The sequence below is a fragment of the Leopardus geoffroyi genome, chromosome D2, assembly GCF_018350155.1.
Source record: "Leopardus geoffroyi isolate Oge1 chromosome D2, O.geoffroyi_Oge1_pat1.0, whole genome shotgun sequence".
NCBI lineage: Eukaryota > Metazoa > Chordata > Mammalia > Carnivora > Felidae > Leopardus > Leopardus geoffroyi.
Genome location: NC_059334.1, coordinates 33,234,782 through 33,253,599, shown reverse-complemented (window position 1 = coordinate 33,253,599; position 18,818 = coordinate 33,234,782). Strand labels below are relative to the sequence as shown.

The following is an 18,818-nucleotide window of genomic DNA, read 5'->3' as shown; positions in this document are numbered from 1 at the left end:
ACTATATGATATTATATATTGTATAACTATATTATATGATATTGTGTATTATATAACTATATTATATATTATATAACTATATTATATAACTATATTATATATTATATAACTATATTATATAATATTATATATTATATAACTATATTATATAATAGTATATATATTATATGTAATTATATATTATATATATTATATGTAATTATATATTATATATATTATATTCTATATATAATTATATAGAATATATACAATATATATTGTATATAATTATATATATTATTATATATTATATGTAATATAGTATTATATATTATATAATATTATATTATATATTATTACATATGATAATATAATATATAATATATATAATAAATATAATATTTTTAAATAATATTTTTAAAATAACAAATTAACAAAAAAATAAACTGTATGATTTATTTAGGTTACTGCATTTTTTGGCACCCTCTTAAATTTTGTGCCCAAAGTAATTTCCTCACTTGCTTCACCCTAGTGCCAGCCCTGTGTTCTAGTTCTGAAGTTTGGTGGAGGGGACATGAGTATTTATGATTATAATTTATTATTATTATTATTATTATTATAAATAATAATGTTAACTATGGCTTACTCATTTACAAATATTTTTTGGTTCGTGGATAGTATTTCGTTAAAAAAAACCCCACAAGATAAAGAACTTAGAATTTTAAGAAGATTCATTCGGAACTTTGGAACCTGCAAACCATGAAAGGGAAGATAATTGTTTGTGTTCCCGAGTCAGTTTCTGGGGGATGTAGCTTCCTCTTGCTGCAGTGTATGCAGTGCAAGCAAAAAGAGTTGTTTTGCCCACATCTAAACGAGTGAAAGGTCACTGGAGGGTAGGGGTACTAGAGGCTGCTGTCCACTTGGAGACAGACCTCAAGCAACTGAGTTGCTGTAGCCAGAGTATTCTGCCTGAGGCAAGATGGGCCACAAAATGGGCCACACAGGTGGGTTTGGCCCATATCTCACATAAAGCAAACCTGTCTAGCTCTGCTCACTGGCCACAGTGCTTACACTGTGGGCCATTACACTTGGGCCATGGCCCAAGAAGCAATGGAAGATTCCCAAACTCTCTAAGTTTCTCAGGCCTACTTGTATCCAGGAAAAGAGGTGATGTTTGACCCAAAAGACTCTTACCAGCACATCTAAAAATGTGAAATACAAAAAATGTGAAGTCTATTGTTCATTAGTACGCTAGTGACTAATGGGAGATTATTTTGGGCCAGGGATGTCAGGATCAGCACTAATCTCAGAGGTGGCTAAAGAAGGGTTGAAAGTGCAGGCTGCTCCCTGCACTTGCCACCAGGTGTACTGCTCTGTCATTTGATATGGACTCGGCACATATCCAGTGACAGCTGCCTCAGTCTCAGAGTGGACATTTTGGCACATGATGTAGAAACCACAGGCTGCATTTTACCATCAGATGAGTGGGTGGTCACAGAAGATGGCTGCTTCCTGAGGCCTGCTCACCACACACTTGCTGGGATGCTGACCCCTCTTGTCGGCACAACCAGCAAAGCTGTTCTTCAGAACTGAAGGAGAGAGAAAAGAGTCTTCCAGACAGACAAAAGCCGAAGAGTTCATCACCACTAGAATAGCCTTACGAGAAGTGTTAAAGGAAGTTCTTCAAGCTGTTGAGCAAAACACCTGCATAGAATGAAAACTTCTGTGCAAGCATTGTTTCTGGTGGAGGTGCTAGAGTGAATGGCCTTTGCCGAGATAGAACACAACCACTGCAGAACCCTTACTGCTTAGAGCTACCTGGAGTCCACATGAGGAATGGTCACGCAGCCCATGGATTTTCCTATAGTTGTCTTTATGGGTACTATGCTTCAGCCTCAGTGAAACACTGAGATAGTGTCCAAGGCTACAGGGATCTTCACAGTGCGTGCTCTTTCCCAGTGAGCAAATGTCTTAACAGTTGTGCCAGAGCTCCTTTGATCCTGGCAGAAACATATTGCCCACCTGGTAGCTTTAGGTTCTGTGACGGGATGAAGCAATAAGGCGCTTCCTTTTAGGCATGTCTCTGTTGAGCCTGGTTTCTTGAGCCCTGTCCCAAGATGCTAAGCTTCAAGGTCATGTTTAAACCTCCTGTGAGGGGCGCCTGGGTGGCACAGTCGGTTAAGTGTCCGACTTCAGCCAGGTCACGATCTCGCGTTCCGTGAGTTCGAGCCCCGCGTCAGGCTCTGGGCTGATGGCTCAGAGCCTGGAGCCTGTTTCCGATTCTGTGTCTCCCTCTCTCTCTGCCCCTCCCCCGTTCATGCTCTGTCTCTCTCTGTCCCAAAAATAAATAAACGTTGAAAAAAAAAATAAATTAAAAAAAAAAATAAACCTCCTGTGAAAACCTGGCCCTCTCCATGTACGGTTGATCCCTCCCTTAACGCTCACCATGATATATTGCAGTTATTGGTTTCCATCTCCATCTGCTCCATAAGGCTGTGAGCACCACGTGCCTTTTCTCTCCCTCCTCTTACGCACGGTCTTGTACAGTGATTGGCCCAGAGCAGATACTCTGTAAACATTCAGTCAGTAACTAGGGATTTAGGACTTTACTAAGATTTTTATACTTCTGTCTTCAATTGCTCCAGGCTGCAAGAATTAGTCGATCGAGTGCTGGAACGTTTTCAGGCATCTGGACTAATAGTGAAAGAGTGGAATAGTGTGAAACTCCATGCTACAGTCATGAACACTCTATTCAGGAAGGACCCCAATGGTAAGTCCCACATAGAACTATAGCATAGTTTGTGATCAGTAAGGCCTTATGATATCCCTGGGGTTCAAACAAAACGGGCTGTCAAAGAGCCTCTGGTATATCTTTTTTTGAACCTTTGAGTTGTTTTTTTTGTTTTTTTGTTTTGTTGTTTTAATATGGAAGCTTCACGAATCTGCGCATCACCCTTGTGCAGGGGCCGTGCTCATCTTCTCTGTGTCGTTCCAAGTTTAGTGTATGTGCTGCTAAAGCGAGCACAAACCTTTGACTTGTTTTGATGAGCGCAGTGGAAGTGGGCAGAGACATGTCTAGCATGGGACCATGACATTCTAGGTTTTTGATTTCTGTTGCCCATAGCATTGCCAGATTTAGCAAATAGAAATACAGGATGCCCAGGTGAATTTAGATAAACAGTGAATAATTATTTTAATATAAGTGTGTCCCAGAGGTGCCTGGGTGTCTCAGTTGGTTAAGTGTCCACCTCTCGAGTTTGGCTTGGGTCATGATCTTCGTTGGGGTTGAGCCCCGCGTTGGGCTCCGTGCTGACTGTGTGGACCCTGCTTGGGATTCTCTCTCTCTCTGTCCCTCTGCCCCTTCAAATAAATGAGGGGACTTTAAAAAAATAAAAATAAAAAAAAGTATAAGTGTGTCCCATGCAATATTTGGTGACTTTTTTTGAAAAGAAGAAAGAAGGAAGAAAGATTAGCTAGTAAAAGTAAAGGTTAGACCAGTGGTTCTCACATAGGGGCAATTTTGCCCCCCTTGAGGACATTTGGGATTGTCTGGAGACGTTTTTGGTTGTCACATTTAAGGAGTTGAGGGTGCTTTGCTACTGGCATCTAGTGAGTAGAGGCCAGGGATGCTGCTTAACTCCCTACAGTGTACAGGACAACCTACCTCAATAAAGAAGTATCTAGAAATGTCAGTATCACCACAGTTGAGGAACCTTGAATTAGAGTAATAATTTTACCACATGGATTCTGAGCCTTTATATAAAAATGCCTTGTTTTAACCCTTGATTTGGGACAGTAATCTACATTTAAAAAGGATTCTTCTTTTCTTCCCATTGCCTCTCCCCAGCAAGTGAAAGCTTTTCTAGCACATTCAGCATCTATCTGATCAGGAGCCACAAATTCAAGTATTTGAAATGGGTTTTATTTCCTTTGCTTAGGACCCTGACCTTGGTTTTAGAAAGTCTAGGTTGGAAGAGGAGATCTCCATCAGGACTTGACCCCATAAACTATTTGTAGATTTATACTTTAGGACAGTTTGTGTGTCCCATTTTTTGTCAAAGTACAGTTGATCCTTGAACAACATGGTTTAAACTGTGTGGGTCTCACTTACACACGGAATTCTTTCTATAAATACAGGGTATACTATAAATGTATTTCCTGTTCCTTATGATTTTCTTAATATTTTCTTTTTTCTTTATTATAAGAATACAGTATATAATACATATAATATACAAAATATGTATTAATTGGTTATATTATCAGTAAGGCTTTTAGTCAACAATAGTAATTTAGTTTTAGGGGAGTCAAGAGTTACACATGAATTTTCAACAGCATGGGGGTTGTTGTCCCTTATCCCCATTGTTCAAGGTCATCTGTGCATCTTTTCCTTATCTCAGATATATACCAAAGATCCCAAGTGGAAGTCATTTAATATTAAGCCCATTTGGTTAGAGCCATTGTAGGACTAAGAGATATGTAGCTGGCTAATTTTCAGTTCTAGTGTTTTGTGATGTTAGATCCTATTTAAGGTTTTTCTAAATAAATCACTATTTTACCTTTGGGAACACTGAGATCAAAAATGGCTCGAATGACTCAGTCAAAGCCTATAGACTCTTATTTGTGTAGTTCATAGAATCCAAAGCTCTATGCTTGCTGTTGTTCTGATGGAATGCGTTTCTTTCATTTGGATAATAGTATTGCAGAAGAAGATGTAGAATTTCAGGAAAAAAATTTCTGGAATACTTCATATTTATAAATGTATGTACCTTGTCCAGAGCAAACATTTAAAGGAGTTTTTGATATTTATTTTCTTCTGGATGGTCAGTTTTAAGTTTGGAAACACAGATCGTCTGATGTGATGTACATCTTAACATCACTATGTAAAGACAGAATTTTAGAGCTCTAGAGTATACAATAGATTCGTTGGTTCAGAAGATACATTGTATCCAGCACCATCCAATAGTACTTCCTATGATGATAGAAATATTCTGTATCTATAATGTCCAGTATGGTAGCCACCATCCACGTGTAGTTATTGAGCACTTGGAGGTGGCTAGTGAGACCGAGAAAGTCAACTTTTCATTTTAATTCCTTTTAATTAATTAAATTAATCACATATGGCTGGCGGCTACTGATTTGGACTGTGCAGGCACAGACGGTATTTTATGAGACATTTAATACCATCAGTAGTACGTTCTGCAAATGTCCTAGTCCTTAAATCTTTCTTTGGCGCTCTTACCATGCTCCATTATTAACTAACCTTTTGACATGTAAGAGTTGAATTATGCAGGAACCTGTATCTTCTAAATTGTGTGGATCCAGATTTATATTCAGTTAGCACCAGAGCTTCATGTAAGAAAATGTTCTGTGTTCATGGTATAGTTATCCTTTCTTACTTAGAGATAGTTTGAATATAACACTTTCATTGAGATAAATTCACATACTGTATGATTCACTCATTGAAAGCATATAATCCAGTGATTTTTAGTATACTCAGAGTTACGCAGCCATTACCACGATCAATTTTAGAACACTTTTCATCACTCCAAAATGAAACCCCATTGGCGGTGTGACTCCTTAACCTTGCAGTCCTACACACCATCAGTCACTTTCTGTCCTATAAATTTGCCTTTTCTCTGGATATTTTGTATAAATAGAATCATGCAATATATGATCCTTTGTGACTGGCTTCTTTCACTTAGCATAATGCATACAGGATTCATCCATGTGATGACATGTATCATGCCTCATTCCCTTTTTATTGCCAAATAATCATCCACTATATGGATGTACCACATCTTATTTATCCATTTCTCAGTTGACGGACATTTATATTCTTTCTTCTTTTTGACTATTAGGATTAATGCCGCTGTGAACATTTTCATACAAGTTTTTGTGTGGGCATATATTTTCGCTTCTTTTGGGTATATACTTAAGAGTGAAATTTCGGGTTATATGGTAAACCAGTGTTTAACTTTTTGAGGAGCTGCCAGACTGTTTTCCAAAGTGTCTGCACCATTTTACATTCCTACCAGCAGTGTGTGAAGGTTCCAGTTTCTCTCCTTCTTTGCTGACACTTGTTACTATCTATCTTTTTGATTATTGCTGTCATTTTTGATGTGAGGTGGTATCTCATTTTAGTTTTGATTTGCATTTCCCTGATGGCTAGTGCTACTTACAGATTTTGAACCTGTCATTGATCTTTGATTAAGTGAATACTTTGTCGTTAGAAGTTACCAGTGTGTAATTCCAGTGGGCTAGCTAACTTATATTATGCATGTGGAGTTAGTGCTCTGGACATATTTTACCAGTTCTGACTTGGTAGTTTCCATAGCTGTATACAATAAAAGAGCATATTCAAAAGTGGCAATACAAATACTTTTGAGTGTCTGTTGGTAGGCAGGAAAGGGTAAATATCTTAGAAAATATTCCAAGGGTTAAATAATTCTTAAGGATGCTTTGAATTTTCTATACCTTGGATTCTTCTGTATGATGAATTTTTACTTGAAAAGGGGATAGGAATCAGGCGTTTCACTCTTTCTTACCTGTCATCCCTTTCCTTTGAAACCCTCTTTCCTGCCATATTTCAAGGATGTCCTTCGGAATAAGCATGCTAAATTAACACAAGGAGTTAGAGCATAGCTTTGATGAGGCTAAGGTCATAGATTTGCTGCATTTCTGTGTAGAATGTCTGTAAAGATACCTTTGAACTGAAGGGGGCTTTCTCATTTGCTGGGGGGGGGGGTTCCTTAAATCAACTCACATCATGTTGGTTGCAACCCAAATCAGCATCGCCAGCACTTTTGACTACTTAATGTGTGAGTTTTTGTATGGTTTTTTTTGTTTTTGTTTTTGTTTTTTTTTACGTATTTTAAAAGGCATGCAGCTTACACAAAATCTTGGGCTTTTAGACATCAAGGAACCTTTGGAGATACCTAATCTTAACCCGTAACTGTGTAAATGAACTGAGGTCCATAGAAGAGACATAATTTGCTTAAGAATATGGTTCATTTTATACACACAAGCACACACACACACACACACCCCACATCTTTTTTATCCATTCATCTATTGATGGACATTTTAACTGCTTCCATATCTTGGCTATTGTAAATAACATTGCAATAAACATAGGGGTGTATATATCTTTGAATTAGTGTTTTCGTTTTCTTTGGGTAAATACCCAAAAGTGGAATTACTGGATTGTTTGGCACTTCTATTTTTAATTTTTTAAGGAACCTCCATCCTTTTGCTCCAAGTTTACATTCCCACCAACAGTGCATGAGGGTTCCCTTTTCCTCATGTCCTTGCCAACACTTGTTATTTCTTATCTTTTTTTTAGAATGGATAAAGAAGATGTGGGGGTGTGTGTGTGTCTACTTGTATATACATATACAACAGAATATGACTCAGCCATAAAAAAGAATGAATTCTTGCCATTTGTGACAGCATACATGGACCTAGAGGGTATTATGCAAAGTGAAATAAATCAGAGAAAGACAAATGCCACAATGATTTTACTTATATGTGGAATCTAAAAAACAAACAAAAAACAGAAGGCGACTAATAACTATAGAGAACAAACCAGTGGTTGCCAGAGGGTTTGATGAGAGGTGGGGTGGGCAAAATACGTAAAGAGGATTAAGAGGTACAAGTTTCTGGTTATAAAATAGGGGCACCTGGGTGGCTCAGTCTGTTAAGCGTCCAACTTCGGCTCAGGTCATGATCTCACGGTTTGTGGATTTGAGCCCCACATCGGGCTCTGTGCTGACAGCTCAGAGCCTAGAGCCTGTTTTGGATACTTGTCTGTGTCTCCCTCTCTCTCTGCCCCTCTCCTTCTTGTGCTGTCTCTCTCTCTCTCAAAAATAAATAAATATTAAAAAAATAATAATTTACAGAGATGAAAAGTACAACATGGGGAAGGAATATAGTCAATAATATTGTAATAATGTTGTATGACAGATGGCGTATGGCACATGGTGACTAGACTTACCACGGTGAACGCTGAGTAATGTATAGAATTGTTGAGTCACTGTGTTGTACACCTGAAGCGAATACAACACTGATGTCAACTATAGTTCAATTAAAAAAAAAAAGACTATGGCTAATGACATACATAACCTACCTCGAGTGCTTGGACAGTGTTGAATGAATAAATGTGTATGGAGTTGATAACAGAGCTGAGACTGGACCCCGGGCCTCTTGACTCAGCCTGCTGCTTTTCCCTCCCACTGTACCACTTTCCAGGTAATACATTTTGCTAGCTATACCTGTAGAAACCCAAAAGAAAACAAACGTATATAACCCAAGCTTCTCTTCTAATATTGTCTTTGAAATATTTACAGCTGAAGGCAGGTACAATCTCTACACAGCGGATGGCAAATACATCTTCAAGGAAAGAGAATCATTTGATGGCCGAAACATTTTAAAGGTCAGTGCATAGCAGGTGAATTGGAAATTCTTTGGCATGTATCCTAAAATAAGAGAGGAAAACAAGTTGTTCTCCTTTTAACAGTAAAGTACATTTTTCTCATGCTTCCCATAAGGATCATTGATTGAAAGGCTGGCTTAAAAAAAAAAAAAAAAAAAAAAAAAAAAAAAACAACTAATGTCCTAAAGGAAAAGGGAAATCTTTTTGAATCTGTCGAGGCTGTGATGTCTCTTATTACAGTACTTGAAATTGATGATTTAAGAAACAAGTATCTAAACTACTTGGACCCATAGCAATAAGTTGATTTAATGTGGTGAGTTTTACTTTGTATTTTACCTCTGGAGGTCTGAGTTTGCATTTTTTAAGTGAAAAAGAATTGTTTTGTTCTAATAGACTTTTCACTCACTGCTCTCTAAAGTTGTTTTGTAATTTGTTTTTACTCAGGAAGAGCCTCTGTCTGAAAAGTAGGCAGTCCGTCTCTGACTGTTGAGGTTTTGCTTTCCTGAGTGTTAAAGTAATCTATGAAATTCCCATAAAAAGGGTTCTTCAGGATTGCATTTATCTTTCTCCTACAGACCACATTCTGTAATATCCATGATTTATACCCTCTCTATCAGGTTAACATGTCATTGTGCCTCTGGGCAAACACAAACAAATTGGTACAATGGAGAGGTTTTTAATTCTTCATTTCACTTGTTCTGTAAGGGGTTTAGGTCATACATTTTCAAAGCCATTGGATGGTTTTTAGAGTTGGGAAGAGAGTCTGTGTATATAACTTCAGAATAAACTTTAGCTTTAAAAATGCTCTTTCTTTTTCCTTCCCCACCTCATCCTCCATTGCCATATCTGGTCACTTGGCACTTTTCTTCCCAGATGCCTAATGTGATCCAGTTACCTCTAATTCATGACCTCACTTCAGCACCTGCAGACTTCATACCACAGAACCCAACAGGGCAATGACCGCATCCACTCGTAGGCAGGCATTCAGGCTTCTACAGTTTATAGAGCTGTGTCGATTCCTCCTTTCCTTGATATCTTTCCTCTTTCTGAATACTTTTCTTGTTTTCAAAGTAGCTATGGTAGCTTTGGTTTGAGTGGCAAGCTGCTAATGAATTCCGCAGCCATTTACTGATTTTCCCAGGCCACATCTTCAGTGTGATATGAATCTTTTTCTTCCTCTATCTCATTTTCTGGGCCTTTTCCAATAATAGCATTAGTTATTTTGCTTTTTTTGTCATTGTTGTTAGTTTGATTAAGAAAGAAAAGTAGACTGAATGGGGAAAGAAATCTGTAGGAATGACTCAAGCTGTCTTGGTTCTTTTGGAATCCGAATTAGAGCTCAGAAGGTATGCTGATCAAAGTCAAGTGTGAGGCACTTTGACATCAGCAAGAGGGAGGTCATGGCAGAAAGCCTGTGCAGTGGCTGTATGAACAGTATGGGTGTCTCACCTAATACTTAATTCCTCTCATTCTGAAAAGTCCATCTTCCAATTTAAAGATGCTTTGCCTTGAAATCTTCCTATCCACCCCAGTGATGGCATGGGTGCAGCTCCCTCTAGTGTTAACAAGGGCTTGCTATGTTAGTAGTACCCTAACTGGTTGGTGCCTCATCACAGTCTCAAAGCTGGGCTCAGCTAGGGACTTAGAGACTACTTAATCCAGTTTCCCACTTTAATTTCTAAGGGCACAAGATCCAACATAATTAAAGTGGCTGGCCAAAGGTTACCGATCGTTAGTAGCTGAGTCTGAAATGAGAGCAAAAAGATTCAAATCACAAGTTAGCATCGTCTCCGCTGCCTCCCATAAAGAAGCTCAGTGTTTAGGTACATATCATTAGGTTTTTGCAGTTTGGCGTATCTGTTTGAACTGTAATAATGTCTGATTAGAAGTTGTTTCATAAATGTTGGGGCAATGGTGTATGCCAGTTAGTCTAAAACTGTGGCTAATTAAGAATTAGACGTTGAATTGAATGTAACACCAACACCAGCAGAAATACTTACTGGCTGTATACCATCTGCCAGACCATGTGCCCTGCAGATAAAACAGTCATTATGATACAATCCCTATCTTCCAGGAGCTTCCTGTCTTTGAGGGATACAGACTGTTAATAGGCAATTATAATATAAAATGGTGGGGGCGGGTTACGAGTATGGAGAAGTTCCTTTGAACACAGATAGTTAGAACAAAGTGTCTTTTGATACACTAATATTTTACTTTCTAATCATTAGCTGCAGAAAATATAATCTTTCACCTATATTCAATCAAAGGAATTCACTTTTCTTTGAGAATAAAGGTAATATGTGGCCTCCAACGATTACCCACCCCTAAACGCAGAAGTAGCTATGGTAGCCCACCTTTTGGAATTTCCATGAATGAACATGCCTTTCTCAATTAGAACATAAGAACCCATGGGCCCCGACACCTTTGGGGACAAAAAAAGATTACAAAAACCAATGAATTGTATATGTAGTTTTTGTATCAGATAAAATGATTACATTTAGAAAGAAAAAAAACTTCAATTTCACTAACAAGATAGGAACTGACTTGGAGAAAACCGAAAGATTAACTGCATTGGTGGTTCAGGAACCCAAGCATATGTGTGTAGCATATTAACAGCTGCTTAGGTCAAGGATCAGGAATGCGGGTGGTGAGAAGCAGCCTTGGAAAAAAATCAGCTTCATCTACTATTCAAAGAGAAACAAAAGGAGAAAGCAAGCCATCGCACGTTGCTCTCAGAATTTAATAAGTAACAGCCAACTGCTCTTCTCCTCCATGAAGGGAATTGGTCCTTTTGGCCTGGTGTAATATTATGCGTTCTGGGTGCCTTAATAAGAAAGAAAAAAGTCTTTAATGTCTTCTGGAGGTAGAAGCCACATTTTTCTTTTGTACGGCTCTTTTGAGAGTTGTTGCAGCTGTAATAGACCAGTATTGGGTTATTCATAACTAAAATAAGAATTTTACCTGAAGAAGGACTTTGAAAGAACTGACAAGTAAAAGAATCATTCTCCTGTGGTTTTCAGATTAGAAAAGGAGCATATGTAGTTTGATGGGTTTTTATGAAGACGGACAGATAGCTCTGAAAGGAGCATGTACTCATGATGATGACCGAGGCCAAATTCACAGGGTAATGTCCCCTCAGACAGTTTCTATTTCTAATCTAAGAGATAGGAACAAAGATGCTATTTGTTTATCTATAAGGCAGTGATAAACTTGTAATTGGAGAAATCATGCTACCTAAAGACATACTATATTGCCAGAAATAACTGCTCCCTCGCAAGTGGAACAGTCAGAAACTGCCAGCCCCAGAGAGAGAAGTGGTCTTAATGGCAGTCTGTTTGGGGGGCTTGTGAACCTACATTAAGCAGTAGAATCATTATTCCAAGACTGTGCTCTCAGCAGATTGAACAGGAGTACAGTATTAACTGTTCGAAAGCATAGCTTCTGACTGCAGTGAAGAGGAGATATTAGAGCCCTAGGTTGTACTTAGTAGAGGAGGTGATGCCGTACAAATAAAGGCACAGTTGACACAGTATTTGGAAAAGAATAGAAAGAAAGTTCTGTAGGTCCAGAATCAAAGGACATCATCACAGTGCCATTTCTTCAGACACTTGAAAATCCTGGAAAATATAAACCAAGTAAAAAGGAGATGAATTTGTGCCTTTCCATTTTATATATAGGAATCTTTAGAGAAAGAGGGAATTGGTGCCATTAAAGTAACTGTATTGGTTCAGGAGGTTAAGCATCCAACTCTTGATTTCAGCTCAGGTCATGATCTCAGGACCATGAGATCGAGCCCTCCATCAGGGCTCCATGATGGGCATGGAGCCTGCTTAAGATTCTCTCTTTTCCCATATTCATTCTCTCTCTCTCTCTCTCTCTCTCTTTCTCTCTCTCTCAAAAATAGCCATATTGGTTTTTAATATTTTACTTGAAAAGTGGTTTTATTTTTGAAAATATGTTTTAAATCTGTCTAGCATCATTGAAGCTTTTCTTGAAAGGTATAAATGAGAGTAACTCAAATATTCCATTCATTTTTGCTTTTGTTCCATCTCTGTCCCTTAACCTCTTTTTAAAAAAGGACAGTTAGAATAAATAAATTTAAATGAGAGCTTTATTTAATTTACTTAAGGAAGCTGTTTAAAAATATTTTATCTTTTTTTGGTAAAACATATACATAGAACAGTGAATGAAACATACATATACATTTAACAAATGATCATGAACAGTGTAACTACTAACAAGGTCAAAAAGTAGAACATATCCCCCATGTCCCTCGCTGGCCAACTCTTTGGTTTCTCCTTAGGTAACAAATGCACAATTAAATTCTTAAACACTCTCAGTGAACATTCTTGTTTTGAATGATTACTTTGTTTCAAAGTATTAGAAGACTATTGAAAAGTTGAATTCATTTTTGTTTTTTTCTAGGGAAGAGATGTGAGACTGGGAACTATGTAGAAATTAAAAAAAAAAAAAAAAAAAGCTACGAGGGGCACCTGGCTGGCTCAGTTGGTGGAGCATGATGCAACTCTTAATCTCAGGGTTATGAGTTCAAGCCCCACGTTGGGCATGGAACGTTCTTAAGGAACGTCCTTAAATTTTATATATATTAATGACTACAAAGAAAGACTAATATTTAGAAACTATTATTTCTAAGGAAGAAAACATTGTGTCTTTCGTTATCCAGCTCAGTATTCAGCCATATTATATACTGTGATTGAAAATTACTTCTTAGTCACATGGCTGTTTACAATTTTTTTTCTTCAAAACTGCTCTTTCAGAAAGACTTTCCTTGAGAGTCTATCACTACTTGTTCCACTGCACTATTATATCAGGATAAATAACAGCAAATTGAACGTGGCCTAAAGTTATTCTCTCTCATTACCACCGTAAGTATGGTGTTGTTTTTACTAACTGCTCTCTCTGTGACTTGACGTTTTTTTTTTTTTTTTTTTCTGTGACTTGAAATTTTAATCTTATTTAGGTAAGTAAAATCACTAAACAGACATCACTTCCTCTCTAAGCTATTTATGCTTATACACTATTGATACTAAGTTCAGTTCCCTTGGACACACAGATAGTTTGTAATAGTTTTGTCCATAGCATTGAAAACAGTCACATTATTCGTGATAATCATGTGAAGTAGGAAACATGTTAGAGGAGCAAACATACAACTTTCTGAAGAATTTGACTCGTCAAGTTAAGATGTGGAAATGGTCATTTAGAGAATAAGAGAATCCGTGGAAATTACACACACACACACACACACACACACACACACACACATATTCAATTAAGGATTGGAAGATAGAGTTAAGAAAATGGCAAAGGTGAAGAGATAGAAAATATGAGGGGGAAAATATGACACAGAGGATCCTCAAACAGTGCAAAATTAAGATTCTAAAAGGAGGGAGCTCCTGGATGGCTTGGTCCGTTAGGTAGCCGACTCTTGATTTCGGCTCAGGTCATGATCTCATAGTCACGAGTTCGAGCCCCACATCAGGCTCTGTGCTCAGAGTGGAGCCTGCTTCGGGTCCTCTGTCTCCCTCTCTCTGCCCCTTCCCCACTTCACAAAAAAAAAAAAGTTAAAAAATTAAAAAAAAAAAAAAGATTCTAAAAGGAGACAATAGAGAGACTGTTCTTGAACTTGGATGAAGGAGGCTCTACTCTGGTGTTGCCCCCAGGCACTTGGGAGTTGCAAAGAAAAATCCTCTCCAGAAGACAGTTTCATCACCCTCCACCTACTAACATCCCTCCAAGGAACTCCCCCCCCCCCCAAATGGCCAGTACACAGAGATAGCGAGGCATCTGAGGAGACCACTCTCTGTAAGCAAACAGACATCTAAAACTCAGACACGACATGCTGGAGTCATCAGACTCAGACTAAAAACAACTATGCTTCCTGTGTTCAAAGGAATAAAAGCCAAGCTTAAAATGTTATCAGGTAATTGGGAACTGTTACAAAAGCAAAGTGACATAGCAGTTTTTTAAACCAAATAGAAATGCTAGAGCTGGAAAATGCAGTAATTGAAATTAGGAGCTCAGCAGTAACGTAGACAGAGAGAAAGAGATGCAGTGAACTGGAAGGTCAGAAGAAATCCTCCAGAACGTTGCATGGACAGAGGGAAAGGTAAAAATTAGAGCTGAGAGGATAAGAGACCTGTAGGATAGAGCGAGAAGATCCAATGTGCATCTAGTCCCAAGTCCCAGGAGAGAAGAGTGCAAATGGAGCAGAGCTGATGAAAGACACATGAATTCCAAACAGGAGTTTTGTGAAGTGAGCTTATATTGTACTTTTCTTTCCTACAACCTATGACTGCATCATGGACAACAAAACGGACAGCCTTAATTAACTAAACTACTTGGGCCCCAGCAGTTATTAAACTGAATGACTGAAATTTGTTGGCAATAGCTACATTACAAAGAACAAAAAAACAAAACAGAAAATTCAGCTAAAGAATGCTTTTCTTAAAGTAGATGATAAAAAAAAAAAAGGAGGATAAAAGGTATCCAGGAATTCTTTTTATTATTCTTATAACTTTGCTCTGAAACTGTCAGAATAAAAATTTCTAAATGTAGGAAAGACAGACGTGCACATAGGAGGGGAATAGGACACTAGCCATTTGCTGTATTTTTAATAACCACCTTCGAGAAGAGTTGAAATCTTAGCTGTGTTTTGTTTCAGTGTTTAGAATAGATGCAGCTTTTATTAATTGTTGATCTTACTGCAAAAATTGGGCCATTTGATTTCAAAGGGCATAAAAATTTAACATAAGGAGCAATTTTCTGATTAGAATGTTTCATATTAGAACAAGCTACTAGGAAGGTAGTGGCATCTTTCATTAGAATGCTTTTGTTTTAAGAAATGAGAGTTCCATTTCATTTCATTCTCCCTGCTGTCATCCCTTTCAAAGTATTCCCTATGTAATTCCCTGAAACCTATCTCTCACCTCTATTGTTGAACTGAAACAGCACTGTAAAGGTCACCAGTAGTCCCTATTTGTTCAGTGCCTTGACCCACTTTTACTTTTTTCCAGTAACCACATTGAGAGTATTAAGCGCTTTTCTCCTTCAAATGTTCTCTTCTCTTGGCTTCAGTGGCAATTGGCTCTCCTGGTGTCTACTGTGCCAGTGAATCTACTTTTTTTTTTTTTTTTTTTTTTAAACATTCACTGCCTTGTAGGGCTACTTTCTAAGGTTTTGTCCTTATCTCTGTTTTTCTCTTAACTGCAGTCTTGTTTTGTGCAAATTCTACTCATTCTTCACGTACAGATACTACATCCTCCCTAATGGTTGATGACGCTCTTCCCCCTCTCCTTACTTTGATTGTGCAGAGACCTGTCATGTGCTCCCCAGTGTTGAGCAATGTTCCTGTCCCTGGCAACCACTCAGGAAGCTTTTCTGGACTGACTAAAACTGTTTTTTTTACAGGAATCAGATTTTAGAAGAGGAGACGAAAAAGAGTTTTTGTTTGCCAAAGGAGATAGTTTTACCCCATACATGAGATTGTAAACGCTTAGAGCAAGGGCCAGCAAACTACAGTCTGAGGGCCAAATATGTACTGCCACCTGTTTTGCACGTGGCCCTCAAACTGTGAATGTTTTTTATATTTTTTAACGGTTGAAAAAAAAAATCAGAAGAAGAGCAATACTTGAGGACATGTAAAAATTATATAAAATTCAGATGTCAGGGTCCATAAATAAAATTTCTGTTGGAACACAGCCATCCTCATTTGTTTATGCACTGACTGCTTTTGTGCCACAGTGACAGAGTTGAGTAGTTGTGACGGACACCATATGGGCACCTTGCCTTTTATGGAAAAACTTTGCTGACACCTACATGGTTAGAGTTTAGTTTAATTTTCTTTTATTCCACCCAACACAACTTCCTGCTTTATGATTAGATGTGATGCTCATATTTAATAGACCCTCAAGATATACTAACTATGTCATATTTAGTTAACAGTCAATCCTATTGAATTTCTATCTACTTGCTTTAGTTTAGTTTTACATAGTCTTATTTTAGGCTGTTGGGTTGGGGTGGGAGCCAGGGGATGGGGAAGATGCATATTTTGGGACAATGTCTTGTCCTAAGTAGTATTTTACCATAACTTTTCCTCTGCCTTTGTTTATGTATCACTTTGCTTGGAAAGCGAAGTCTTAAATCATTAATGGGGGCAAGCAAAGACAAGATTGTCAGTGAGGTGAAACCATCATTGAAATGAAACTGGAAGAGAAGCATTTGGCTGATTTTCGACAAAGCCAACATCCATTCTAGAAAAATGCACCTTCTCTGGTCTGTTGCTGTCTGTTCGTACATGGTATTTCACTCTCTTGAATTTATGCTTATTGGTTATTCATCTTTACACTGGTGCTGGAATACTTGTATGTGTTGTCTTGGCTCAGGCAGGGAATGATGGGTTTGGAAGGGTCTAACTGCATTAAGACAAGATCTAGGCCATGGTTTGGCAAAGACAATGACAGTAGAAAATATCTTCTTGAATACCTACTAAATATAAAACACTAAGCTAGACGCTCGGTGTATTGGGGGAGGGAGAATAATTGTCTTTTGTCCCTCTAATTACATTCCTGTGAACTCTTTGAACAGGGTGCTTGTTTTCATTGTGGGAAATAGTAGTCTCTTTTATGTACTCAGTTCTAGGGATCCAGTCATATCACTTGGGGTATATATCACAAACTTAGTGAGTTGTGTTATAGTTCATTTGGGGTCCATTGTAGTTGTTTTTTTTTTTAATGTTTATTTTTTTTGAGAGAGAGCACAAACTGGGGAGGGGCAGAGAGAGAGGGAGACAGAGGATCCGAAGTGGGCTCTGTGCTGACAGCAGCAAGCCTGAGGTGGAGCTTGAACTCATGAACGGAGAGATCGTGACCTGAGCCGAAGTTGGACGCTTAACTGGCTAAGCGACCCAAGTGTCCCGTTGTGGTTTTTTTAAGTTGTGGTACAACATACATGATAGGAGATTTCCCATTTTAACCAATTTTAGTGTATAATTTAGTGGCATTAAGTGCAATTCACATGGTGTAACCACCACTACCATCCATCTCCAGAACTTTTTTATCATCCCAGTTGAAACTCTGTACCTACTAAACAGGAAGTACTCATCTTCTCCTCCCCTCTTTCCCTGGTACCCACCATTCTACTTTCTGGCTCTATGGATTTGATTACTGTAGGTGTCTCATATAAAAGGAATCATACAATATTTTGCCCTTTTGTTTCTGGCTTTTTTTTTTTTTTAATGTTTATTTATTTTTGACAGAGAGAGAGAGAGAGAGAGAAAGAGAAAGCATGAGCAAGGGAGGGACAGAGAGAGAGGGAAACACAGTCCGAAGCAGACTCCAGGCTCTCAGCTGTCAGCACAGAGCCCGATGCGGGGCTTGAACTCACAAACCACAAGATCATGACCTGAGCCAGAGTCGGACGCATAACTGACTGAGCCACCCAGGCTCAGGTTTCTGGCTTATTTCAGTTACGTGTCTTCAGGCTTCCTCAATGTTGTAGCATGTATCAGGATTTTATTTCTTTTTAAGAATGAATAATGTCCCAGTGCGTATATATACTCCATTGTGTTTTTAGCTACAGTGTAGACAAGCCAGTAGCCAAATATAAATCTGTACCCAGAGATGGTGACAGGGCACTGTCTTCTCTGGAGCAGCCTATTGTTTAAAGACCATGTTAGATTGGGTGGCTTGGTGCCAACAATACCTAAGTGTTATTCCAAATGTTAAAGGACACTGATGTGAACAGATCAAAGAAACAAGAGTGAAGTCCACTATGCCAGGAAACATATTAAGTTGATGACTAATTAAGAACAATGTCCTCTTTCCCATATCCCAAGGATGAAACAGTTTTCCAATTCATGCTCAAATGTGAACATTATTACAAGTTAAAAGTGAAAACACAGGATGTAAATCAGCCAAAACACCAATTCAGAGTTGACCCTCTCAGTTGTGGATTAAAACATTGACACCATTTTCTTAAATTATAGAGGTCTTGTTCTCCTAACTCCTGAAGTGTGGCAGGGCTTCCGAGGCCTTTTGCTTATTTGAGGTATAGCCCTTTGCAGAGGGGAAGGAGGCCGTCTGAACTGAGTTATGGACAACTAAGTGTGTGTCATAATACATAATGCTGCATTGGTGCTGCTGGGGCTGTGGTTCTGCCAGAGGACGAAGTATTTCATGCCTCCCTGTGTAATAAGATGACTTAGTTGAAAATCCAGGATAACATGTGACAACCTCTCTCTCATCTTCCCGGGAACCACTACAACCTCAGCTATTATTTGGACAACTGTTATTTGTACGTATTTATACTCTTGCCACTGTCTGATGTTGCTGAGGGCCATCTGATTCGCTCAGCTTCTGGATGCTGCTCTCACGTTGGAAAAGTTGGAACA

At 38.3% G+C, this 18,818-nt stretch overlaps 1 protein-coding gene and 1 non-coding gene across 11 annotated transcripts in view; one reads left to right on the top strand and one right to left on the bottom strand.

Annotated features, from left to right (window-relative positions):
• ASCC1 (activating signal cointegrator 1 complex subunit 1) overlaps window positions 1–18,818 on the top strand; it is a 107,234-nt gene that overhangs the window by 73,030 nt on the left and 15,386 nt on the right. For 8 of the 10 annotated variants that reach the window (XM_045437696.1, XM_045437695.1, XM_045437700.1 and 5 more), the window contains exons 8-9: window positions 2,625–2,749; window positions 8,325–8,410. In XM_045437696.1, coding sequence (XP_045293652.1) covers window positions 2,625–2,749; window positions 8,325–8,410 — 211 coding nt within the window. Of the gene's footprint in view, window positions 1–2,624; window positions 2,750–8,324; window positions 8,411–15,838; window positions 16,354–18,818 lie in introns of those variants that run through there. The other 2 variants (XM_045437697.1, XM_045437698.1) reach the window with 2 other exon arrangements.
• On the bottom strand, window positions 2,898–3,004 carry LOC123577568. The gene has a single exon (XR_006701927.1). It is a non-coding gene; the product is annotated as a U6 spliceosomal RNA (small nuclear RNA).